Source organism: Mya arenaria, chromosome 12 (genome assembly GCF_026914265.1).
Source record: "Mya arenaria isolate MELC-2E11 chromosome 12, ASM2691426v1".
Classification (NCBI taxonomy): Eukaryota; Metazoa; Mollusca; class Bivalvia; order Myida; family Myidae; genus Mya; species Mya arenaria.
In genome coordinates this window covers 46,556,764-46,576,555 of record NC_069133.1, presented here as the reverse complement: position 1 = coordinate 46,576,555, position 19,792 = coordinate 46,556,764, and the positions used below count along the sequence as shown (strand labels likewise).

The following is a 19,792-nucleotide window of genomic DNA, read 5'->3' as shown; positions in this document are numbered from 1 at the left end:
ACATAGTTTGTACCAGGAAAAAGGTAGCCAGTGTATATGTTTATTTCTTCCATATGTTGATTTAAAGCCCCTTGTCCCAAGCACAGGCTAGTGCTAGTTGAGATAAACACAAGCACATAGTTTGTACCAGGAATTAGGTAGCCACTGTTTATTTTTATTCCTTCCATCTGTTGATTTAAGCCCCTTGTCCCAAGCACAGGCTAGTGCTAGTTGATAATTTTACAAGCACATAGTTTGTACCAGGAATTAGGTAGCCACTATTCAATTTTGTTCCTTTCATCTGTCCACTTTTCAATTTCGTTCCTTTCATCTGTTGATCTTAGCCCCTTGTCCCAAGCACAGGCTAGTGCTAGTTGAGATAAACACAAGCACATAGTTTGTACCAGGAATTAGGAAGCCACTGTTTATTTTTATTCCTTCCATCTGTTGATTTAAGCCCCTTGTCCCAAGCACAGGCTAGTGCTAGTTGATAATTTTACAAGCACATAGTTTGTACCAGGAATTAGGTAGCCACTTTTCAATTCTGTTCCTTTCTTCTGTTGATTATAGCCCCTTGTCCCAAGCACAGGCTAGTGCTAGTTGCAATAAACACAAGCACATAGTTTGTACCAGGAATTAGGTAGCCACTGTTTATTTTTATTCCTTCCATCTGTTGATTTAAGCCCCTTGTCCCAAGCACAGGCTAGTGCTAGTTGATAATTTTACAAGCACATAGTTTGTACCAGGAATTAGGTAGCCACTTTTCAATTCTGTTCCTTTCTTCTGTTGATTATAGCCCCTTGTCCCAAGCACAGGCTAGTGCTAGTTGCAATAAACACAAGCACATAGTTTGTACCAGTAATTAGGTAGCCACTGTTTATTTTTATTCCTTCCATCTGTTGATTTAAGCCCCTTGTCCCAAGCACAGGCTAGTGCTAGTTGATAATTTTACAAGCACATAGTTTGTACCAGGAATTAGGTAGCCACTGTTTATTTTTATTCCTTCCATCTGTTGATTTAAGCCTCTTTTCCCAAGCACAGGCTAGTGCTAATTTATAATTTTACAAGCACATAGTTTGTACCAGGAATTAGGTAGCCACTATTCAATTTCGTTCCTTTCATCTGTTGATCTTAGCCCCTTGTCCCAAGCACAGGCTAGTGCTAGTTGAGATAAACACAAGCACATAGTTTGTACCAGGAATTAGGTAGCCATTGTTTATTTTTATTCCTTCCATCTGTTGATTTAAGCCCCTTGTCCCAAGCACAGGCTAGTGCTAGTTTATATTTTTACAAGCACATAGTTTGTACCAGGAATTAGGTAGCCACTATTCAATTTTGTTCCTTTGATCTGTTGATCTTAGCTCCTTGTCCCAAGCACAGGCTAGTGCTAGTTGAGAGTTAAACAAGCACATAGTTTGTACCAGGAAAAAGGTAGCCACTGTTTAATTTTATTCCTTCCATATGTTGATTTAAGCCCCTTGTCCCAAGCACAGGCTAGTGCTAGTTGAGATAAAGACAAGCACATAGTTTGTACCAGGAATTAGGTAGCCACTTTTCATTCGTTGCATTTTTAGCTTTAAGCCCCTAACTTTATATTGTAAACAAATTCTTATGGTCTTTGCCATATGATATATAAAGATTGAATATTCTGACAATATATTTCTGATTGAAATTTGTATTATATTATTTAAAATAGCAAATGATCAGTTTATTATGCACATCTAAATTGCTGATTTTAACTCTTTATGTTTATTAGATTAACAAAGATATTATCAAAAATCTCTTTAATGAGTGTTATTAGTTTTAAAACTTTAGTTCACTTTTCTAATAATTTAATGTATTTAGATGTTTGATTAAGAAGTTTGATTTAATGATTTGATATACTGAGGGTCATTTTATATGCTGGAAATTAATCTGACATACTAATTAGTTACAAGTGGCAAATGAATCACCCCAAGCCCAAGCTTTCAATGTCCATGGTCCCAAGCCTTGATTGGGTTCACAGTTGGTAAGCCTGCATCAAGTATTCTTTGATGGCTTAGACTTTAATTACTCTTTTTTGATGGTGTGAATTGGGTTTTGATTGACATATGTTCACATAAGTTTGTGTATCTTGATTATATCTTTGTGATTATATTCATTGGTTTAAAAAATACATTAAAATATACATTTTAAAAATGTTTTAATTGTTATTGTAATGATGAATATTTTAAATCTGAAAATTTATTGTCAGAAAATTTGAATCATTATCACTTTGTTTGGCATTGTTTGTTGCCCTTTTACTAAGCACAGGCTAGTGCCAGTGCATTCTTCATTTGTACAAGCCATCTCCAGTCTTTTTCCTTGCATCTGATGATTGTAGTCCCTTAATCCAAAGAACAGGCTAGTGCTTAAGGATGAATAAACAGGAATTAAGAAGCTACTATTCAATTGTATTCCTTCCATCTGTTGTTTGCAGCCCCTTGTCCCAAGCACAGGCTAGTGCTAGTTTATAATTTTACAAGCACATAGTTTGTACCAGGAACTAGGTAGCCACTGTTCAATTTGGTTCCTTTCATCTGTTGATCTTAGCCCCTTGTCCCAAGCACAGGCTAGTGCTAGTTGAGAGTTAAACAAGCACATAGTTTGTACCAGGAAAAAGGTAGCCAGTGTATATGTTTATTTCTTCCATATGTTGATTTAAAGCCCCTTGTCCCAAGCACAGGCTAGTGCTAGTTGAGATAAACACAAGCACATAGTTTTTACCAGGAATTAGGTAGCCACTGTTTATTTTTATTCCTTCCATCTGTTGATTTAAGCCCCTTGTCCCAAGCACAGGCTAGTGCTAGTTGATAATTTTACAAGCACATAGTTTGTACCAGGAATTAGGTAGCCACTATTCAATTTTGTTCCTTTCATCTGTCCACTTTTCAATTTCGTTCCTTTCATCTGTTGATCTTAGCCCCTTGTCCCAAGCACAGGCTAGTGCTAGTTGAGATAAACACAAGCACATAGTTTGTACCAGGAATTAGGTAGCCACTGTTTATTTTTATTCCTTCCATCTGTTGATTTAAGCCCCTTGTCCCAAGCACAGGCTAGTGCTAGTTGATAATTTTACAAGCACATAGTTTGTACCAGGAATTAGGTAGCCACTATTCAATTTTGTTCCTTTCATCTGTCCACTTTTCAATTTCGTTCCTTTCATCTGTTGATCTTAGCCCCTTGTCCCAATCACAGGCTAGTGCTAATTGAGATAAACACAAGCACATAGTTTGTACCAGGAATTAGGTAGCCACTGTTTATTTTTATTCCTATCATCTGTTGATTTAAGCCCCTTGTCCCAAGCACAGGCTAGTGCTAGTTGATAATTTTACAAGCACATAGTTTGTACCAGGAATTAGGTAGCCACTGTTTATTTTTATTACTATCATCTGTTGATTTAAGCCCCTTGTCCCAAGCACAGGCTAGTGCTAGTTGATAATTTTACAAGCACATAGTTTGTACCAGGAATTAGGTAGCCACTTTTCAATTCTGTTCCTTTCTTCTGTTGATTTTAGCCCCTTGTCCCAAGCACAGGCTAGTGCTTGTTGCAATAAACACAAGCACATAGTTTGTACCAGGAATTAGGTAGCCACTGTTTATTTTTATTCATTCCATCTGTTGATTTAAGCCCCTTGTCCCAAGCACAGGCTAGTGCTAATTTATAATTTTACAAGCACATAGTTTGTACCAGGAATGAGGTAGCCACTATTCAATTTCGTTCCTTTCATCTGTTGATCTTAGCCCCTTGTCCCAAGCACAGGCTAGTGCTAATTGAGATAAACACAAGCACATAGTTTGTCCCAGGAATTAGGTAGCTACTATTGAATTTTGTTCCTTTCATATGTCCTCTTTTCAATTTCGTTCCTTTCATCTGTTGATCTTAGCCCCTTGTCCCAAGCACAGGCTAGTGCTAATTGAGATAAACACAAGCACATAGTTTGTACCAGGAATTAGGTAGCCACTGTTTATTTTTATTCCTATCAGCTGTTGATTTAAGCCCCTTGTCCCAAGCACAGGCTAGTGCTAGTTGAGATAAACACAAGCACATAGTTTGTACCAGGAATTAGGTAGCCACTGTTTATTTTTATTCCTATCATCTGTTGATTTAAGCCCCTTGTCCCAAGCACAGGCTAGTGCTAGTTGATAATTTTACAAGCACATAGTTTGTACCAGGAATTAGGTAGCCACTTTTCAATTCTGTTCCTTTCTTCTGTTGATTTTAGCCCCTTGTCCCAAGCACAGGCTAGTGCTAGTTGCAATAAACACAAGCACATAGTTTGTACCAGGAATTAGGTAGCCACTGTTTATTTTTATTCATTCCATCTGTTGATTTAAGCCCCTTGTCCCAAGCACAGGCTAGTGCTAATTTATAATTTTACAAGCACATAGTTTGTACCAGGAATTAGGTAGCCACTATTCAATTTCGTTCCTTTCATCTGTTGATCTTAGCCCCTTGTCCCAAGCACAGGCTAGTGCTAGTTGAGATAAACACAAGCACATAGTTTGTACCAGGAATTAGGTAGCCACTGTTTATTTTTATTCCTTCCATCTGTTGATTTTAGCCCCTTAACCCAAGCACAGGCTAGTGCTAGTTTATAATTTTACAAGCACATAGTTTGTACCAGGAATTAGGTAGCCACTATTCAATTTTGTTCCTTTGATCTGTTGATCTTAGCCCCTTGTCCCAAACACAGGCTAGTGCTAGTTGAGAGTTAAACAAGCACATAGTTTGTACCAGGAAAAAGGTAGCCACTGTTTAATTTTATTCCTTCCATATGTTGATTTAAGCCCCTTGTCCCAAGCACAGGCTAGTGCTAGTTGAGATAAAGACAAGCACATAGTTTGTACCAGGAATTAGGTAGCCACTTTTCATTCGTTGCATTTTTAGCTTTAAGCCCCTAACTTTATATTGTAAACAAATTCTTATGGTCTTTGCCATATGAAATATAAAGATTGAATATTCTGACAATATATTTCTGATTGAAATTTGTATTATATTATTCAAAATAGCAAATGATCAGTTTATTATGTACATCTAATTTGCTGATTTTAACTCTTTATGTTTATTAGATTAACAAAGATATTATCAAAAATCTCTTTAATGAGTGTTATTAGTTTTAAAACTTTAGTTAACTTTTCTAATAATTTAATGTATTTAGATGTTTGATTAAGAAGTTTGATTTAATGATTTGATATAATGAGGGTCATTTTATATGCTGGAAATTAATCTAACATACTAATTAGTTACAAGTGGCAAATGAATCACCCCAAGCCCAAGCTTTCAATGTCCATGGCCCCAAGCCTTGATTGGGTTCACAGTTGGTAAGCCTGCATCAAGTATTCTTTGATGGCTTAGACTTTAATTACTCTTTTTTGATGGTGTGAATTGGGTTTTGATTGACATATGTTCACATAAGTTTGTGTATCTTGATTATATCTTTGTGATTATATTCATTGGTTTAAAAAATACATTAGAATATACATTTTAAAAATGTTTTAATTGTTATTGTAATGATGAATATTTTAAATCTGAAAATTTGAATCATTATCACTTTGTTTGGCATTGTTTGTTGCCCCTTTTACTAAGCACAGGCTAGTGCCAGTGCATTCTTTATTTGTACAAGCCATCTCCAGTCTTTTTCCTTGCATCTGATGATTGTAGTCCCTTAATCCAAAGAACAGGCTAGTGCTTAAGGATGAATAAACAGGAATTAAGAAGCTACTCTTCAATTGTATTCCTACCATCTGTTGTTTGCTGCCCCTTGTCCCAAGCACAGGCTAGTGCTAGTTGAGAGTTAAACAAGCACATATTTTGTACCAGGAAAAAAGGTAGCCACTGTTTAATTTTATTCCTTCCATCTGATGATTTTAGCCCCTTGTCTCAAGCACAGGCTAATGCTAGTTATGATAAAACACAAGCACATAATTTATACCAGGAATTAGCTAGCTAGTGTTTATGTTTATTCCTTCCATCTGTTGATTTTAGCCCCTTGTCCCAAGCACAGGCTAGTGCTAGTTGAGATAAACACAAGCACATAGTTTGTACCAGGAATGAGGTAGCCACTGTTCAATATTTCTTGGATTTGTACAAGTCTGCTCCAGTTTTTGTCTTTGCATCTGCTGATTTAAGTCGCTTGTTCCAAACACAGGGTATCGTTTATTGTTCATTAAGCAAGCACATAGTTTGTAGCCACTTGTTAATATAAGTCCTTCCATCCATTGATTGAAGCCCCTTGTCCCTTGATTCAAGAAATCCCCTGAATTGGAAGTCCCATGTTTGTTGTATTGTATTGTATGCATTTTAGCTGCATATCTTGGGAAAAGGTGGTAGTCGAGGTTCCAATCTGGAAACCATGCATGCTTGGTAAATTGTATACTGTATGGGTTTCCGCTGCACATGTAAGAAGGGGGTAGTCGAGGATTCACTGGAAACCATGCTGCACATGTTAAAAGGAGGTTGTTAGGGGTCTATCTGGAGACCATGCCTGTTTGTAACAATGTGTTATATATATATATATATATATATATATATATATATATTTCAGCTGCACTTGTTAAAAGAGGTTGTCAGGGGTCTATCTGGAGACCATGCCTGTTTGTAACAATGTGTTATATATATATAAATATTTCAGCTGCACATGTTAAAAGAGGACGTCAGGTGTCTATCTGGAGACCATGCCTGTTTGTAACATTGTGTTATATATATATATTTCAGCTGCACATGTTAAAAGAGATCGTCAGGGGTCTATCTGAAGACCATGCCTGTTTGTAACATTGTGTGTTATATATATTTCAGCTGCACATGTTGGGAGAAGGGGGTAGTCGGGGTTCAACTCTGGAGGCCACCCTACTGAAAATCCTTCACTCTGCAGGTAGTACACTGTTTCCAAGTTCTGGTTTTTATTTACTTTGTCTAACAAGTGTAATCAATATTGCTTAAAGGCAAACATCCCTGAGTTTGCTGTTTCTTCCATATATCATGAAAATATGTGTCTACATACTTGTAGTTTTCACTGTTAGGTGCACAAGGTCCTTTATCATAATAATTGCAGCACAATTTGTGAGGCCCATATAAGGAATATTTGTTGATTATCTTGTTTGAAAGTCATAAGCCTTTTCATTTGATTAATAAAAAGGTATGTGAATAATTCAAAGGTAATTGCTGAGAAAATTTGTGTCAGTGATGGCTTTAAAACAGCTAGTCCATAGACTATTTTAATTTCTTGTAACAAAAGGGATATTTGCCTTACAGGGTACTTGAGTTCTGCTTCTTAGTTAACTGAGAAAAACACTGAACAGATATTTTATTAAGACTTGTACCAGGTACATTGTCTTCGTAACCACATATATAAACACAAATATCATGGTTAGTGAACAGGTGATACACAACATGAACTGTAAATAAGTAATATTTGAAAATAAGTAATTGGATCAAATAAGGTGAAGATGAACAGAAACAATGTTAAACTTCCATATTCAATATTGTCCACCCTATTAAGTACAAAGCTTATTTAATGAACAAACATAATTTTATAATGTTGTGTCTATTTTTTTTATGAACTTGTACAATGACGGATGAGTAAAATTAAATTGTTTTCTTTAGGACAAAAATATGGACATATATACACATACGTTGTGGCACCAGTCTTTGATGCCCTTCGTTTAGATGTTTGATGATATTTCACTCTTATAGTTAAGATATACATAAGCTGATTTTCCGGAGCATGAAATAATACCACAAAATGAATGATAATAGTTCTGATATGCATTTGAATTTCTAATAGCATCATCAGTACATTGAATATTAAATAATGTCTTATGACAATAGTAATTTAGATTTTCATTCTGCCTGCACCCTGCCTTAAGATTTTATCTGGAAAAAATTTAAACTCCATGAGAAGTGAAACATCTGATGTAACACATTATTTTTCATGCTAAGGTAAATCCACAAACTTGCCCCACTCTTTCCCGAAATACTGATGAGATCTTCAAGCCTTTTAAATAATGTAATAAAAGATTATTATTTATCCAGTATTGTTTATCAAGTATTGTTTATCCAGTATTGTTTTCAGGAGGAGGTGCCACACAGGTTATTGGGATGAGTGCCACATTAAGCAACATAGAGGACATCACACAGTTCCTGAACGCTGAAATCTACTCAAACAACTTTAGACCGGTGAGGGTTTTTTCATACTTATATATTTTAGCTTGATTGTAAAGATAGCACTAAGCAGATTCCAGTCTATTTTCTGGGTAGAAACCAGACAACATTCTCACGGAAATACTTAAGTCAAATCTTAATCTTAATCTCTGCTAATTTTAGAACACAAGTTATTGAAAATCGTACATGTTTTAACTCTTTTAAAAAGCATATTTCTAATAGAATAAGTTGAATAAAAACTTACAAAAGACAAAATTCTGTACAGGAAAAATATATGGAAATTGAGAACAACTCTTTGTTTTTGAGAAATTACTTGAAGTACATATTATGCTCTAGAACAACTTTTTTTTGAAATACTGACAAAAGGTTTTATCATTACATTACAACAACTTTAATTATACTATGATCTTATGTGGTCAAATGCTTTGAGAATGAGACAGAGATTTGACTTTGAGTATTATCATGATATTAGTGCCTGGAGTCTAACTTTGAGAGACAGAGAGAATGAGTCATTAGCTTGTCTGGTTTTTCATAGAAAGGAAAGTTCAGGTATTGACATAGCCCTGGTGTAATCCATTGTGCACTTAAATGTTAGCCTGAGAAATGTTTAATATGCTAGAACGAAATACTTGTTTAGCTATACCAAAGTGTAAAACTATATTGATGTATTGAACTATACTGAAGTATTCAGCTATACTCAGCTATACTCAACAATACTGAAGTGTTGAGCTATACTGAAGTGTTGAACTATACTGATGTGTTGAGCTTTACTGAAGTATTCAGCTATATTCAACAATACTGAAGTGCTGAGCTATACTGAATTGTTGAGCTATACTGAAGTGTTGAACTATACTGATGTATTGAAGTTTTGAGCTATACCCAAGTGTTGGGCTTAACTGAAGTTTTGAGCTATACCAAAGTGAGGAGCCATACCAACTTGTTTAGCTATACCGAGTATATTAAGCTGTACTGAAGTATTAAGCTGTACTAAAGTATTGAGCTTTACCAAAGTATCGAGCTATATTCAACAATACTGAAGTGCTGAGCTATACTGAAGTGTTGAACTATACTGATGTATTGAGCTATACTGAAGTATTCAGCTATACTCAGCTATACTCAACAATACTGAAGTGTTGAGCGAGCTATACTGAAGTGTTGAGCTATACTGAAGTATTCTGCTATACTCAGCTATACCCAGCAATACTGAAGTGTTGAGCTATCCTGATGTGTTGAGGTATACCGAAATGTTGAGGTATACCGATGTGTTAAGTTATATTGAAGTTTTGAGCTATACCCAAGTGTTGGGCTTAACTGAAGTTTTGAGCTATACCAAAGTGAGGAGCCATACCAACTTGTTTAGCTATACCGAGTATATTAATCTGTACTGAAGTATTAAGCTGTACTAAAGTATCGAGCTTTACCAAAGTATTGAGCTTTACCAAAGTATTGAGCTATACCAATGTGTTGAGCTATATCGAAGTATTGAGCTATACCAAAGTATTGAGCTATACCAAAGTATTGAGCTATACCGATGTGTTGAGCTATACCGATGTGTTGAGCTATATCAAAGTATTGAGCAATACCAAGGTATTGAGCTATATCGAAGAATTAATTTATTCTGAAGTGTTGAGCTGTTGCGATATGTTTAGCTATACTGAAGTGGTAAACTTTACCAAAGTATAGGCATCGACTTGCAGTGCTCTTACTCAGAGATTTCGCACTTGCATTCATTGCCACATGTTACTTACCAGGTTCAGCTGACTGAGTTTGTGAAGCTAACAGACAACATCTACAAGGTAGAGCCAAAAGCCCTGGGACCTGATGACCAAATTACGCATGATCGTGTAGTCAACTTTGAGGTAACACTATTTTTCCACATTTACTTTTCAATGTAGGAAGTATAGATTTTGAAAAGGGTCGAGTTAGGTTGTAAGATAGATGGAGTCAAAATAATGGGCCCAAGTAAGCAGTTCTTACATGACTGAGTGGGCAAGTTTTAGGTATGGTTTACACAGTCATGATCCAGTGGACATCTTCGAGGTAAGGAACTGTCATGGGATGGTTCATTGAAATTACTTCTTCTTCTGACCATGTGTGTTCTAAATAAACAATTGAACAGGTGCTCTGCATTGCAAGTCCTTATTCCAAACATGCACAGAGAGTTGTCAGGGTGTTATCTTGGCAATTTACACGTCGTTTTCAAATTCTTTATGACAAGCCAAAGGCGGTAAAAAAAGATTGCTTATTTGGCCTTGTGTATTAGGATGTGTGTCAAAACTCCTGTTTGTACATGTTCAATTTGCACGAAGTTATCTGATATATATGAATTCCAGTACAAGCTGGAAATGGTGGCTTCGAGGACTTGTGTTAGAAGTTGCACTACAAAACTCATATCTGCTCTAGTCCCATTTTTGGAAAATTATCTGATATATATTCCAGTACAAGCCGGAGATGGTGAAGGTAGATCCGGACCATCTACTGGGCCTCGTGTTAGAAGTTGTACCACAGAACTCCTGTCTACTATTCTGTCCTACGAAGAAAAACTGTGAGAATGTGGCCCTCATGCTGTGTAAACTCATGGCAAAATATAGAAGGTATGTATTGAAAAAAAATGAGAAAGTACCCCTGATCTCTGGGGATCGAACCCGCAAACTTGTGTGTGAAAGGTGGACGTCTTTACCAGTAGACCACTCTAACCAAGAGATGGCATGGTCTTAATATAAACTGTTAGCATGGCTAGTCTGACAATCAATTGTATTCAATAAATTTTGAAGCCAGGTCTCAAGAATTATTTTTTTAATTCAATAACATTTTCTTTGCTGTGATAATGTATAATTCCTAAGCTTCTGGCAGTGTTTTCTAGTTGTATGTGTATTCAGTGTGTGTATACCACTTAATGAATTACGTCATATATGCTACCTTTGAAGGCAACATTTTGCTGAAAATGAAGACTTATATCAAAGATAACTTTACTTTTACTACACCATTTTAAATGAAACAAAGGGCAGTCTATGCCGCTTAAAGAGCCCCGCCTTCGTTTTATTACCGAAGTTTAATAAGGTGATTAGTTTCATCAAACATTTCGACAAACCTGTTTCCAAAATAATGTTTTGACAGTGCTCCATCAGGCGGCTGTATTGTGAAAAGGTTTGTCGGTGTTTTAAGAAACTAAACTCTCAATTAAACTCTGGTAAAAGACCAAAGGCGGGGCTCCGTAAGCGGCGAAGAATGCGTTTGTTTTATTTAAAATGGTGAAAAAATAGTGAAGTAATCTTTGTTTAAAGTCTTCATACATAGCAAAATATTGCCTTCTGACGTAGCATGTATGACGCAATTTATCACGTGGTATGCACACACTTATATTGCGGAAAATAAACTGATTAAACTTTAAACAACTATAAATGCTTATAACAGGGAGTTGACAGAAGTCCGTCGAGTTGAGCGAAAAGCTCTACTGAAGGAGCTTTACAGTGACTCTGAGGGTCGTATGTGCCCTACCCTTCAGTACACAATCCACTACGGAGTGGCTTACCATCACAGCGGACTTACCACAGATGAACGCAAGCTCATAGAGGAGGCATACAGCGAAGGGATACTGTGCCTACTGACGTGTACTTCTACACTGGCTGCAGGGGTCAATCTGCCCGCAAAACGGTTAGCTTTAGAATATATTTTTTTCTGTAAAACAGTCCTCTTCTGCGTTTGAATACTGCTGTATATGATATGTACATATATTTTGCTTTCCATTTTTTGAAGAAATATAGTTGAGCTTTTGTCAAAGTCTTTGTTAACCCAACACTTCACTTATTGCATGGGGGTGAGCATTCTTGTCTGATTGGCTGCCTACAAAAAAGGTGATTAAAATGTTACTATTGTGTCTGTTATCTTACAGTGTTAATTCTACGCAGCTCATATGTAGGCCAGTATATCAATATCCCACTGTCAATATACACAGATGGTAGGATGAGCATGCCCGGCCAGGCCAGTAATTCCAGATCAGGGGGAGGGGATTTTTGTCTGCAAGGTGATTTGAATGGCATAGTTGTATGTTTCCTTTACAAAGTGGTTTTGTAAAGCCCATATGTGGGCGAGATAATTCTGTCATTTAGTCAGAACAAGCAGACGGTAGGGTGAATAGTATGTCAGCTCAGGGAAGAGCATTCTAGTGTGTAGTGTAGCAGTAATGCTTCAACCTTGTCTCTTTCTTCAAAGGTGATTTTGCGAAGCTCATATGAGCACTAATGTTTCCTCTCCTACAGTCAGTTCAAGCGGATGGTAGATTTAGCAAGAGGCATCCACATTGATAGTTAAGGGGATAGCAGTCTTGTCTACAGGTTGACACAAATGATTAAATCTGGTATATTTTCCTTCTAGGGTGATCCTGCATAGCCAATATTTAGGCCAATATTTTAAGCAAATTGAAAGTCGGACTGGAACGGCCGGCATAGATAGCTCAGGGGAGAGCATTTTCATCTGGAGGATGACACAAACACTTCAATCTGGTTTATTTGCCTTCCAGGGTGATCCTGCGCAGTCCATATGTAGGCCAATCTTTCCTGTCCCGCAGCCAGTACAAGCAGATGGTAGGTCGGGCAGGAAGGGCCGGCATTGATAGCTCAGGGGAAAGCATTCTGGTCTGTAAAGCGACTGACAAAAATAAGGTAACAGGAATGTTTTTTAATTACATGAAAATGGTATTAAGTTTATCTGATTTACATGAGGATTATGAAGTTGATAAGCTTTGCTGTTCTTATAGTTTTGTTTTAAACTTGCAATTATTCCCATAAGAAATCACATTAAAATGACACTGTCTCTTGGTCTGTATGGCATGTACCACATATGAGCCATAACTTTGTTAAAACTAATTGGATTTTGATCAAACTTTATAGAATTGTTGAACAGCGTATGAAGGTGTACCGTACCTAAGTTCACTTTCATGAACAAAGTGAATAATGATCAATGTCTTGTGTACTTAGGTAAGGGAATTGTTTTCATTGTGATCTTCAGTTTTGACAATTCAGTGAGAGGAAAGGACAGTCGTATGGTTAATGTGTCCACTGTTCTTAAACAATGCCTTCACAATACAGGTTGTGGATTTACTGTCCTGTCCAATAGAGAAGTGTCATAGCAGTCTTGTTTATGATGGTGGTCGAGGTATACGATCACTTCTCCTTTCTACCATTGGGCTCAAGGTAGGATCTTAGATATAAAACAGGACATTACATATAAATATACTTTTCTTATGCTATGTTTTCAAAGAACCACAGCCAATTATGTAATACTTGGATAAGTTGTCCACAGTTTATCTTTTGGCTAATTGACTCAATGAAACAGTTTGATTGGTTAGTAGTTTTTATTGGATAAATATTGACCAACTAATATTTTTTTTTGATAACTTTGGCCAAAACGTAACATGTATTTATACAATTTGCTGAAGCCAGTATATACTCCATATAATGAGTAACAAGTCATTTAATAATAAGATAATTTTTTATAGCAAACTTTCAGTTATCAGGATTTAACGTAAAAAATATCGCGTCATATTTGTCAATCTATCAGACCATCAATATTTCTTAATAAATATATCTTGATCATAGATTGTGATAGCATATGAAAAAAAATTAATTTATAATGTGTTTTATTTTGTGTTTTCCCATGTTTTTAAAAAGGTTACAACAACAACAGAAGACGTCTTTCGCTTCACAAACCGCTCTCTGGCTCATATACAACAGTCTGCACTGAATGTTTCCATGGCAACACTATGCCAGGAGTCCCTACAGAAACTCATCGATTCTGGACTGGTTTTACAAACCAAGTCTCTGTCAGAGGAGCCAGAAAAGGGTGAATCTGTGATACACAGTCTAGAGGTCACACCGCTTGGAAAGGCTACTTTCAAAGGTATTTTGTCAAATAAGCTATTGCAAATTACTACTGATCAATTTAAATAAACGTCTTATTAAATAAGATCATTTTTGTAGAATTATCAAGATAAATGATGATGATTTTGAGATGAATATTTTTGGCTTTGAAATTGATGTTTCCATGTCAGTAACATTTGCAAAATGTATATATGAATAAGTTAATGTAATTCTTACAGGTCACAATGGTATGTGAAATACATTTTAAAACAGAATGACATACATGTATAATATGTAGAAAATTGACATGGTCTTGAAATACATTGCAAAGCTCCACCCTGGAATTTAGTTTAATATCAAAGTATGCTGGTTTAAATCTCAAGTTTGCCTGTTGTTAGCATAAATGGTTTTCGAAGAAAAAAAGTTAATGTGTTGTTGGCATTGTCAGTATACAAAACTTTAACCTTGGCCATGACTCTTAAACCAGAAGAGAGACTAAGAAAAATCATTTCTGGATACATCTCAACTCTTATGAAATTTATGTCATTGATATGTATTACATTTTTATCCAATCTGTTAAATTCTATATTCCTGGGCCTATTCATTTCTCATGTTTATTATTTTTTGCAATATATACTGGTTAAACCATCTTTAAAACCATTCAAAATATTGAAACCGTGTACACATGTTGCCAGAGGCAATGCACCAAGTATAGCAAAGCTCATAACTCTGGCTTGTCAAGTTAAGTCCCCTTGTTTCACCAAAAAAAATATAAATGTGCATTGAGCGTTGGCATTCACTCCATGGTCTTTTGTTTGCTTTACCTTGCTGAACACAAACAAGCATTGTTTTCTATCTCAGGCCCTATAGACCCAGACTGTGCTGGGCTGCTGTAAGCAGACCTTAAACAAGCATAATTCACAATTTCAGGCCCTATAGACCCAGACTGTGCTGGGCTGCTGTAAGCAGACCTCAAACAAGCATAATTCACAATTTCAGGCCCTATAGACCCAGACTGTGCTGGGCTGCTGTAAGCAGACCTCAAACAAGCATAATTCACAATTTCAGGCCCTATAGACCCAGACTGTGCAGGGCTGCTGTAAGCAGACCTTAAACAAGCATAATTCACTTTTTCAGGCCCTATAGACCCAGACTGTGCAGGGCTGCTGTAAGCAGACCTCAAACAAGCATAATTCACAAGTTCAGGCCCTATAGACCCAGACTGTGCTGGGCTGCTGTAAGCAGACCTCAAACAAGCATAATTCACAATTTCAGGCCCTATAGACCCAGACTGTGCTGGGCTGCTGTAAGCAGACCTTAAACAAGCATAATTCACAATTTCAGGCCCTATAGACCCGGACTGTGCTGGGCTGCTGTAAGCAGACCTTAAACAAGCATAATTCACAATTTCAGGCTCTATAGACCCAGACTGTGCAGGGCTGCTGTAAGCAGACCTTAAACAAGCATAATTCACAATTTCAGGCCCTATAGACCCAGACTGTGCTGGGCTGCTGTAAGCAGACCTTAAACAAGCATAATTCACAATTTCAGGCCCTATAGACCCAGACTGTGCTGGGCTGCTGTAAGCAGACCTTAAACAAGCATAATTCACAATTTCAGGCCCTATAGACCCAGACTGTGCAGGGCTGCTGTAAGCAGACCTTAAACAAGCATAATTCACAATTTCAGGCCCTATAGACCCAGACTGTGCTGGGCTGCTGTAAGCAGACCTTAAACAAGCATAATTCACAATTTCAGGCCCTATAGACCCAGACTGTGCTGGGCTGCTGTAAGCAGACCTTAAACAAGCATAATTCACAATTTCAGGCCCTATAGACCCAGACTGTGCTGGGCTGCTGTAAGCAGACCTTAAACAAGCATAATTCACAATTTCAGGCCCTATAGACCCAGACTGTGCTGGGCTGCTGTAAGCAGACCTCAAACAAGCATAATTCACAATTTCAGGCCCTATAGACCCAGACTGTGCTGGGCTGCTGTAAGCAGACCTTAAACAAGCATAATTCACAATTTCAGGCCCTATAGACCCAGACTGTGCAGGGCTGCTGTAAGCAGACCTTAAACAAGCATAATTCACAATTTCAGGCCCTATAGACCCAGACTGTGCTGGGCTGCTGTAAGCAGACCTCAAACAAGCATAATTCACAATTTCAGGCCCTATAGACCCAGACTGTGCTGGGCTGCTGTAAACAGACCTTAAACAAGCATAATTCACAATTTCAGGCCCTATAGACCCAGACTGTGCTGGGCTGCTGTAAGCAGACCTTAAACAAGCATGATTCACTATTTCAGGCCATATATACCCAGATTACGCTTGGCTGCTGTATGCATAATTTAACAACTTTGAAGCATAATTCACTATTTTAGGCCGTATATACCCAGACTATGCTGGGCTGCTGTATGTTGACCTTTAACAAGCATAATTCACTATTTCAGGCCGTATATACATATACTAAGCCTGGCTGCTGTATGTTGACCTTTAACAAGCATAATTCACTATTTCAGGCCGTATAAATTGTACATATACTAAGCCTGGCTGCTGTATGTTGACCTTTAACAAGAATAATTCACTATTTCAGGCGGTATATACATATACTAAGCCTGGCTGCTGTATGTTGACCTTTAACAAGCATAATTCACTATTTCAGGCCGTATAAATTGTACATATACTAAGCCTGGCTGCTGTATGTTGACCTTCAACAAGAATAATTCACTATTTCAGGCGGTATATACATATACTAAGCCTGGCTGCTGTATGTAGACCTTTAACAAGAATAATTCACTATTTCAGGCCGTATATACATATACTACGCCTGGCTGCTGTATGTAGACCTTTAACAAGCATAATTCTCTATTTCAGGCCGTATATACATATACTAAGCCTGGCTGCTGTATGTTGACCTTTAACAAGCATAATTCACTATTTCAGGCCGTATATACATATACTACGCCTGGCTGCTGTATGTTGACCTTTAACAAGCATAATTCACTATTTCAGGCCGTATATACATATACTACGCCTGGCTGCTGTATGTTGACCTTTAACAAGCATAATTCTCTGTTTCAGGCCCTATAGATCCTGACTTTGCTGGGCTGCTGTATGCGGACCTTAAACAAGCAGAAGAGTCAATAGTCCTGTCCACACATCTACACTTACTGTACCTAGTCACTCCATATGATGTTGTCACTACTATGAACCCATCATGGCATATATACTTCAACCAGGTAGAGTTAGGTTTCTGTTATATTTTGTTTCTTTTTTAGTTAAGTAAAGTGAGAAATTGAGTTGTTACATCATAAAGATGTGAATTTGATGTTTCAGGCTGATTGCAATACATTCAATTTTGTGTGTATTCTTGCACACCGTACAGGCACTTCCATAGGATATGGCCACGCTGGAAAATTTCATCTGGCCGCTATCTAGGCATGATGACTCAAGTGCAACAATGGACCACTTTTTTTCTTCTTTTTCTTTATATCATTTATGAAAACTAATTTATGATATTTCAAAAGTGTGCGAAGGAATACAAAAATAATTAATGCAAAATGAAATTAATCATCTTAAAAAAGGGCTGCTTTAGAGGAACTGTTTGACATCAACATTGTGCTAGAAATACTTTGCATCATGACGTAAGTTAACAACTTTGTATGCACTATTTGATGAAATGTACAAAAAATTGTTTTCTACATCAAATTTTACCATAATGGAATATTAAAGATATGCTGCTGATAATGCAAGAAAAAATCAATTATTTCTTTCCAGTCCCCGATTGAAATTTGAAATTCCATCCTCAGGCCTGTTACTCGTCAAGTATCGTTTACCAGCTTCTGCATGTGTCCTTGCATCTTACATCCCTCAATACTGACCCTAAACACATGATAGATATTATGATTTTTGTTTGTTTCATCTTTAACAATATTGTTTTCAGCATTGTATTAGCAAGTATTAGATATTTTTTCGCATCACTATCATGTACATGTAAGTTAGGGAAAATACCCGACAAAGAAATGGCTTGTCAGGTCTAAAGGATTTAATTTGGTAATTGCGTTATGGTGTGGGGGATTAAAATAACTCATTTATATGTGTATAATTTTTGAATGACATTAATTTGTTGGTGGTATCAGATCATGGCTGACAGGAGATATGCAGTCGTGTTTAAGCAGCACCATAGATTAAAGTGCTATAGCAATGTATGTCTGACTAGTTGTAGTTCATTGGTCAGCATCTACAGCTACGCAATGGCCACATAAGTGTCGTTTTTTTGAAGTTTGAATTTTAGCATTTAAAGAATATTTGTTCTGAACAAATTTGTGCTGATTGAGAATAAATTCCTGTGTAATATTTGTTGTTTCATCTTATACAATATTACTGTCAGCTAGTATTAGGTAGGAACGGTATCAAGTGCACAGTTAAGCTTGTCAATTTATCAAGCCATAACAGTACCGGTAATTCTGTTATATTTTGATGCCAGGTGACTCCATGCAACCTTGATATCATTTAGAAAGGCTTTGCGTACTGATCACAATAAGGTAAAATAAATTGGCTATAAGACATTATAAATAAAATTACTGCAGTTTGTATCTTTGATTTTGATTTAATCTGTTATTGTACATGAAAGACCATTTTTTTTTAAATTTTCAAGACAAAGAAATTATTTTTTGGTAATAATTGTTTGGCATTGTGTTAACTCTATATTCAAGTTTGCGTAAAACCTTTTGAAATGATACCGAAATAATATGGGGTCACCAGCCATTCCAAATTCACATCAATGTATTTTGGATACGATATATTCCTATAATCAAGTGATTGATGATTTCCCATCTTGTACATGTACATCTAGAAAAAATACCTGTCAAAAAATCACTTGTCAGTTCTAAAGCATTTCTTTCGGTAATTAATAGTGGTTGCTTTCTTTTCGGCATTGAATAAAATGTGAATAGAATTAACTATCAATTATAACTGTATATGTGTATAATTTTTTAACGATGTTAACTTGTTGGTGCTATCAGATCATGGCTGGGGGGAGATATTCAGTTGTGTTTAAGCAGCACCGTAGATTAAAGTGCCATAGCAATGTATGTCTGACTAGTTGTAGTTCATTGGTCAGCATCTACAGCTACACAATGGCCACATTCAATTAATTATTATTTGTTTGATGGATTATAAAATAGTTTTAATTTCAGCATTAAAAGCCTTATGTACAAATTATAAATATAACTACATGTAAGAATCGCTATTTTGAATGGCAGGAAGAAATAATACAATAATGAGGACAGCATTTTAATAAAGCGATATAAAAATTTTCTAATTTTCAGTATGGAACATTTGACCAATCGGAGCTGAAAGTTGCCAGTTTGATAGGAGTCCCTGAGTCATACGTCGCTAAACGAGCAGCGATGCAGAAATCCAGACTGGTAACTCACTTATATCTCTAATTTAACTTAAATTTGACCTGTTGGATACATGAGTACAAAATACAAATAATTCATTTCGTAATATGAGGCCTCCAACCCAAAATAGACATCATTTATTTTAATTATACGATGACATATGCACAATATTTCAATAGTCATTAAACTTCATAAATACACATGCAACATTAAATCATTCAAGATGTATACATATATATGGACTATGAATAAACACACATGTATATCGTACACTTTTTTTTTCAATACAATCTTTAGAGATGATGTCTTGACATTTGCTTTGTCTTGTCTTACGACTAAAATCTGAGCTGTACTGTTGAAGTAT

At 36.5% G+C, this 19,792-nt stretch overlaps 1 protein-coding gene across 1 annotated transcript in view; it reads left to right on the top strand.

Annotated features, from left to right (window-relative positions):
- LOC128211833 (helicase POLQ-like) overlaps positions 1-19,792 on the top strand; it is a 386,931-nt gene that overhangs the window by 361,681 nt on the left and 5,458 nt on the right. The window contains exons 9-18 of the mRNA XM_052916916.1: positions 6,797-6,872; positions 8,073-8,176; positions 9,913-10,020; positions 10,601-10,755; positions 11,576-11,815; positions 12,681-12,822; positions 13,249-13,353; positions 13,831-14,059; positions 17,105-17,262; positions 19,354-19,452. Of these exons, the coding sequence (XP_052772876.1) occupies positions 6,797-6,872; positions 8,073-8,176; positions 9,913-10,020; positions 10,601-10,755; positions 11,576-11,815; positions 12,681-12,822; positions 13,249-13,353; positions 13,831-14,059; positions 17,105-17,262; positions 19,354-19,452 (1,416 nt within the window). The remainder of the gene's footprint in view (positions 1-6,796; positions 6,873-8,072; positions 8,177-9,912; positions 10,021-10,600; positions 10,756-11,575; positions 11,816-12,680; positions 12,823-13,248; positions 13,354-13,830; positions 14,060-17,104; positions 17,263-19,353; positions 19,453-19,792) is intronic.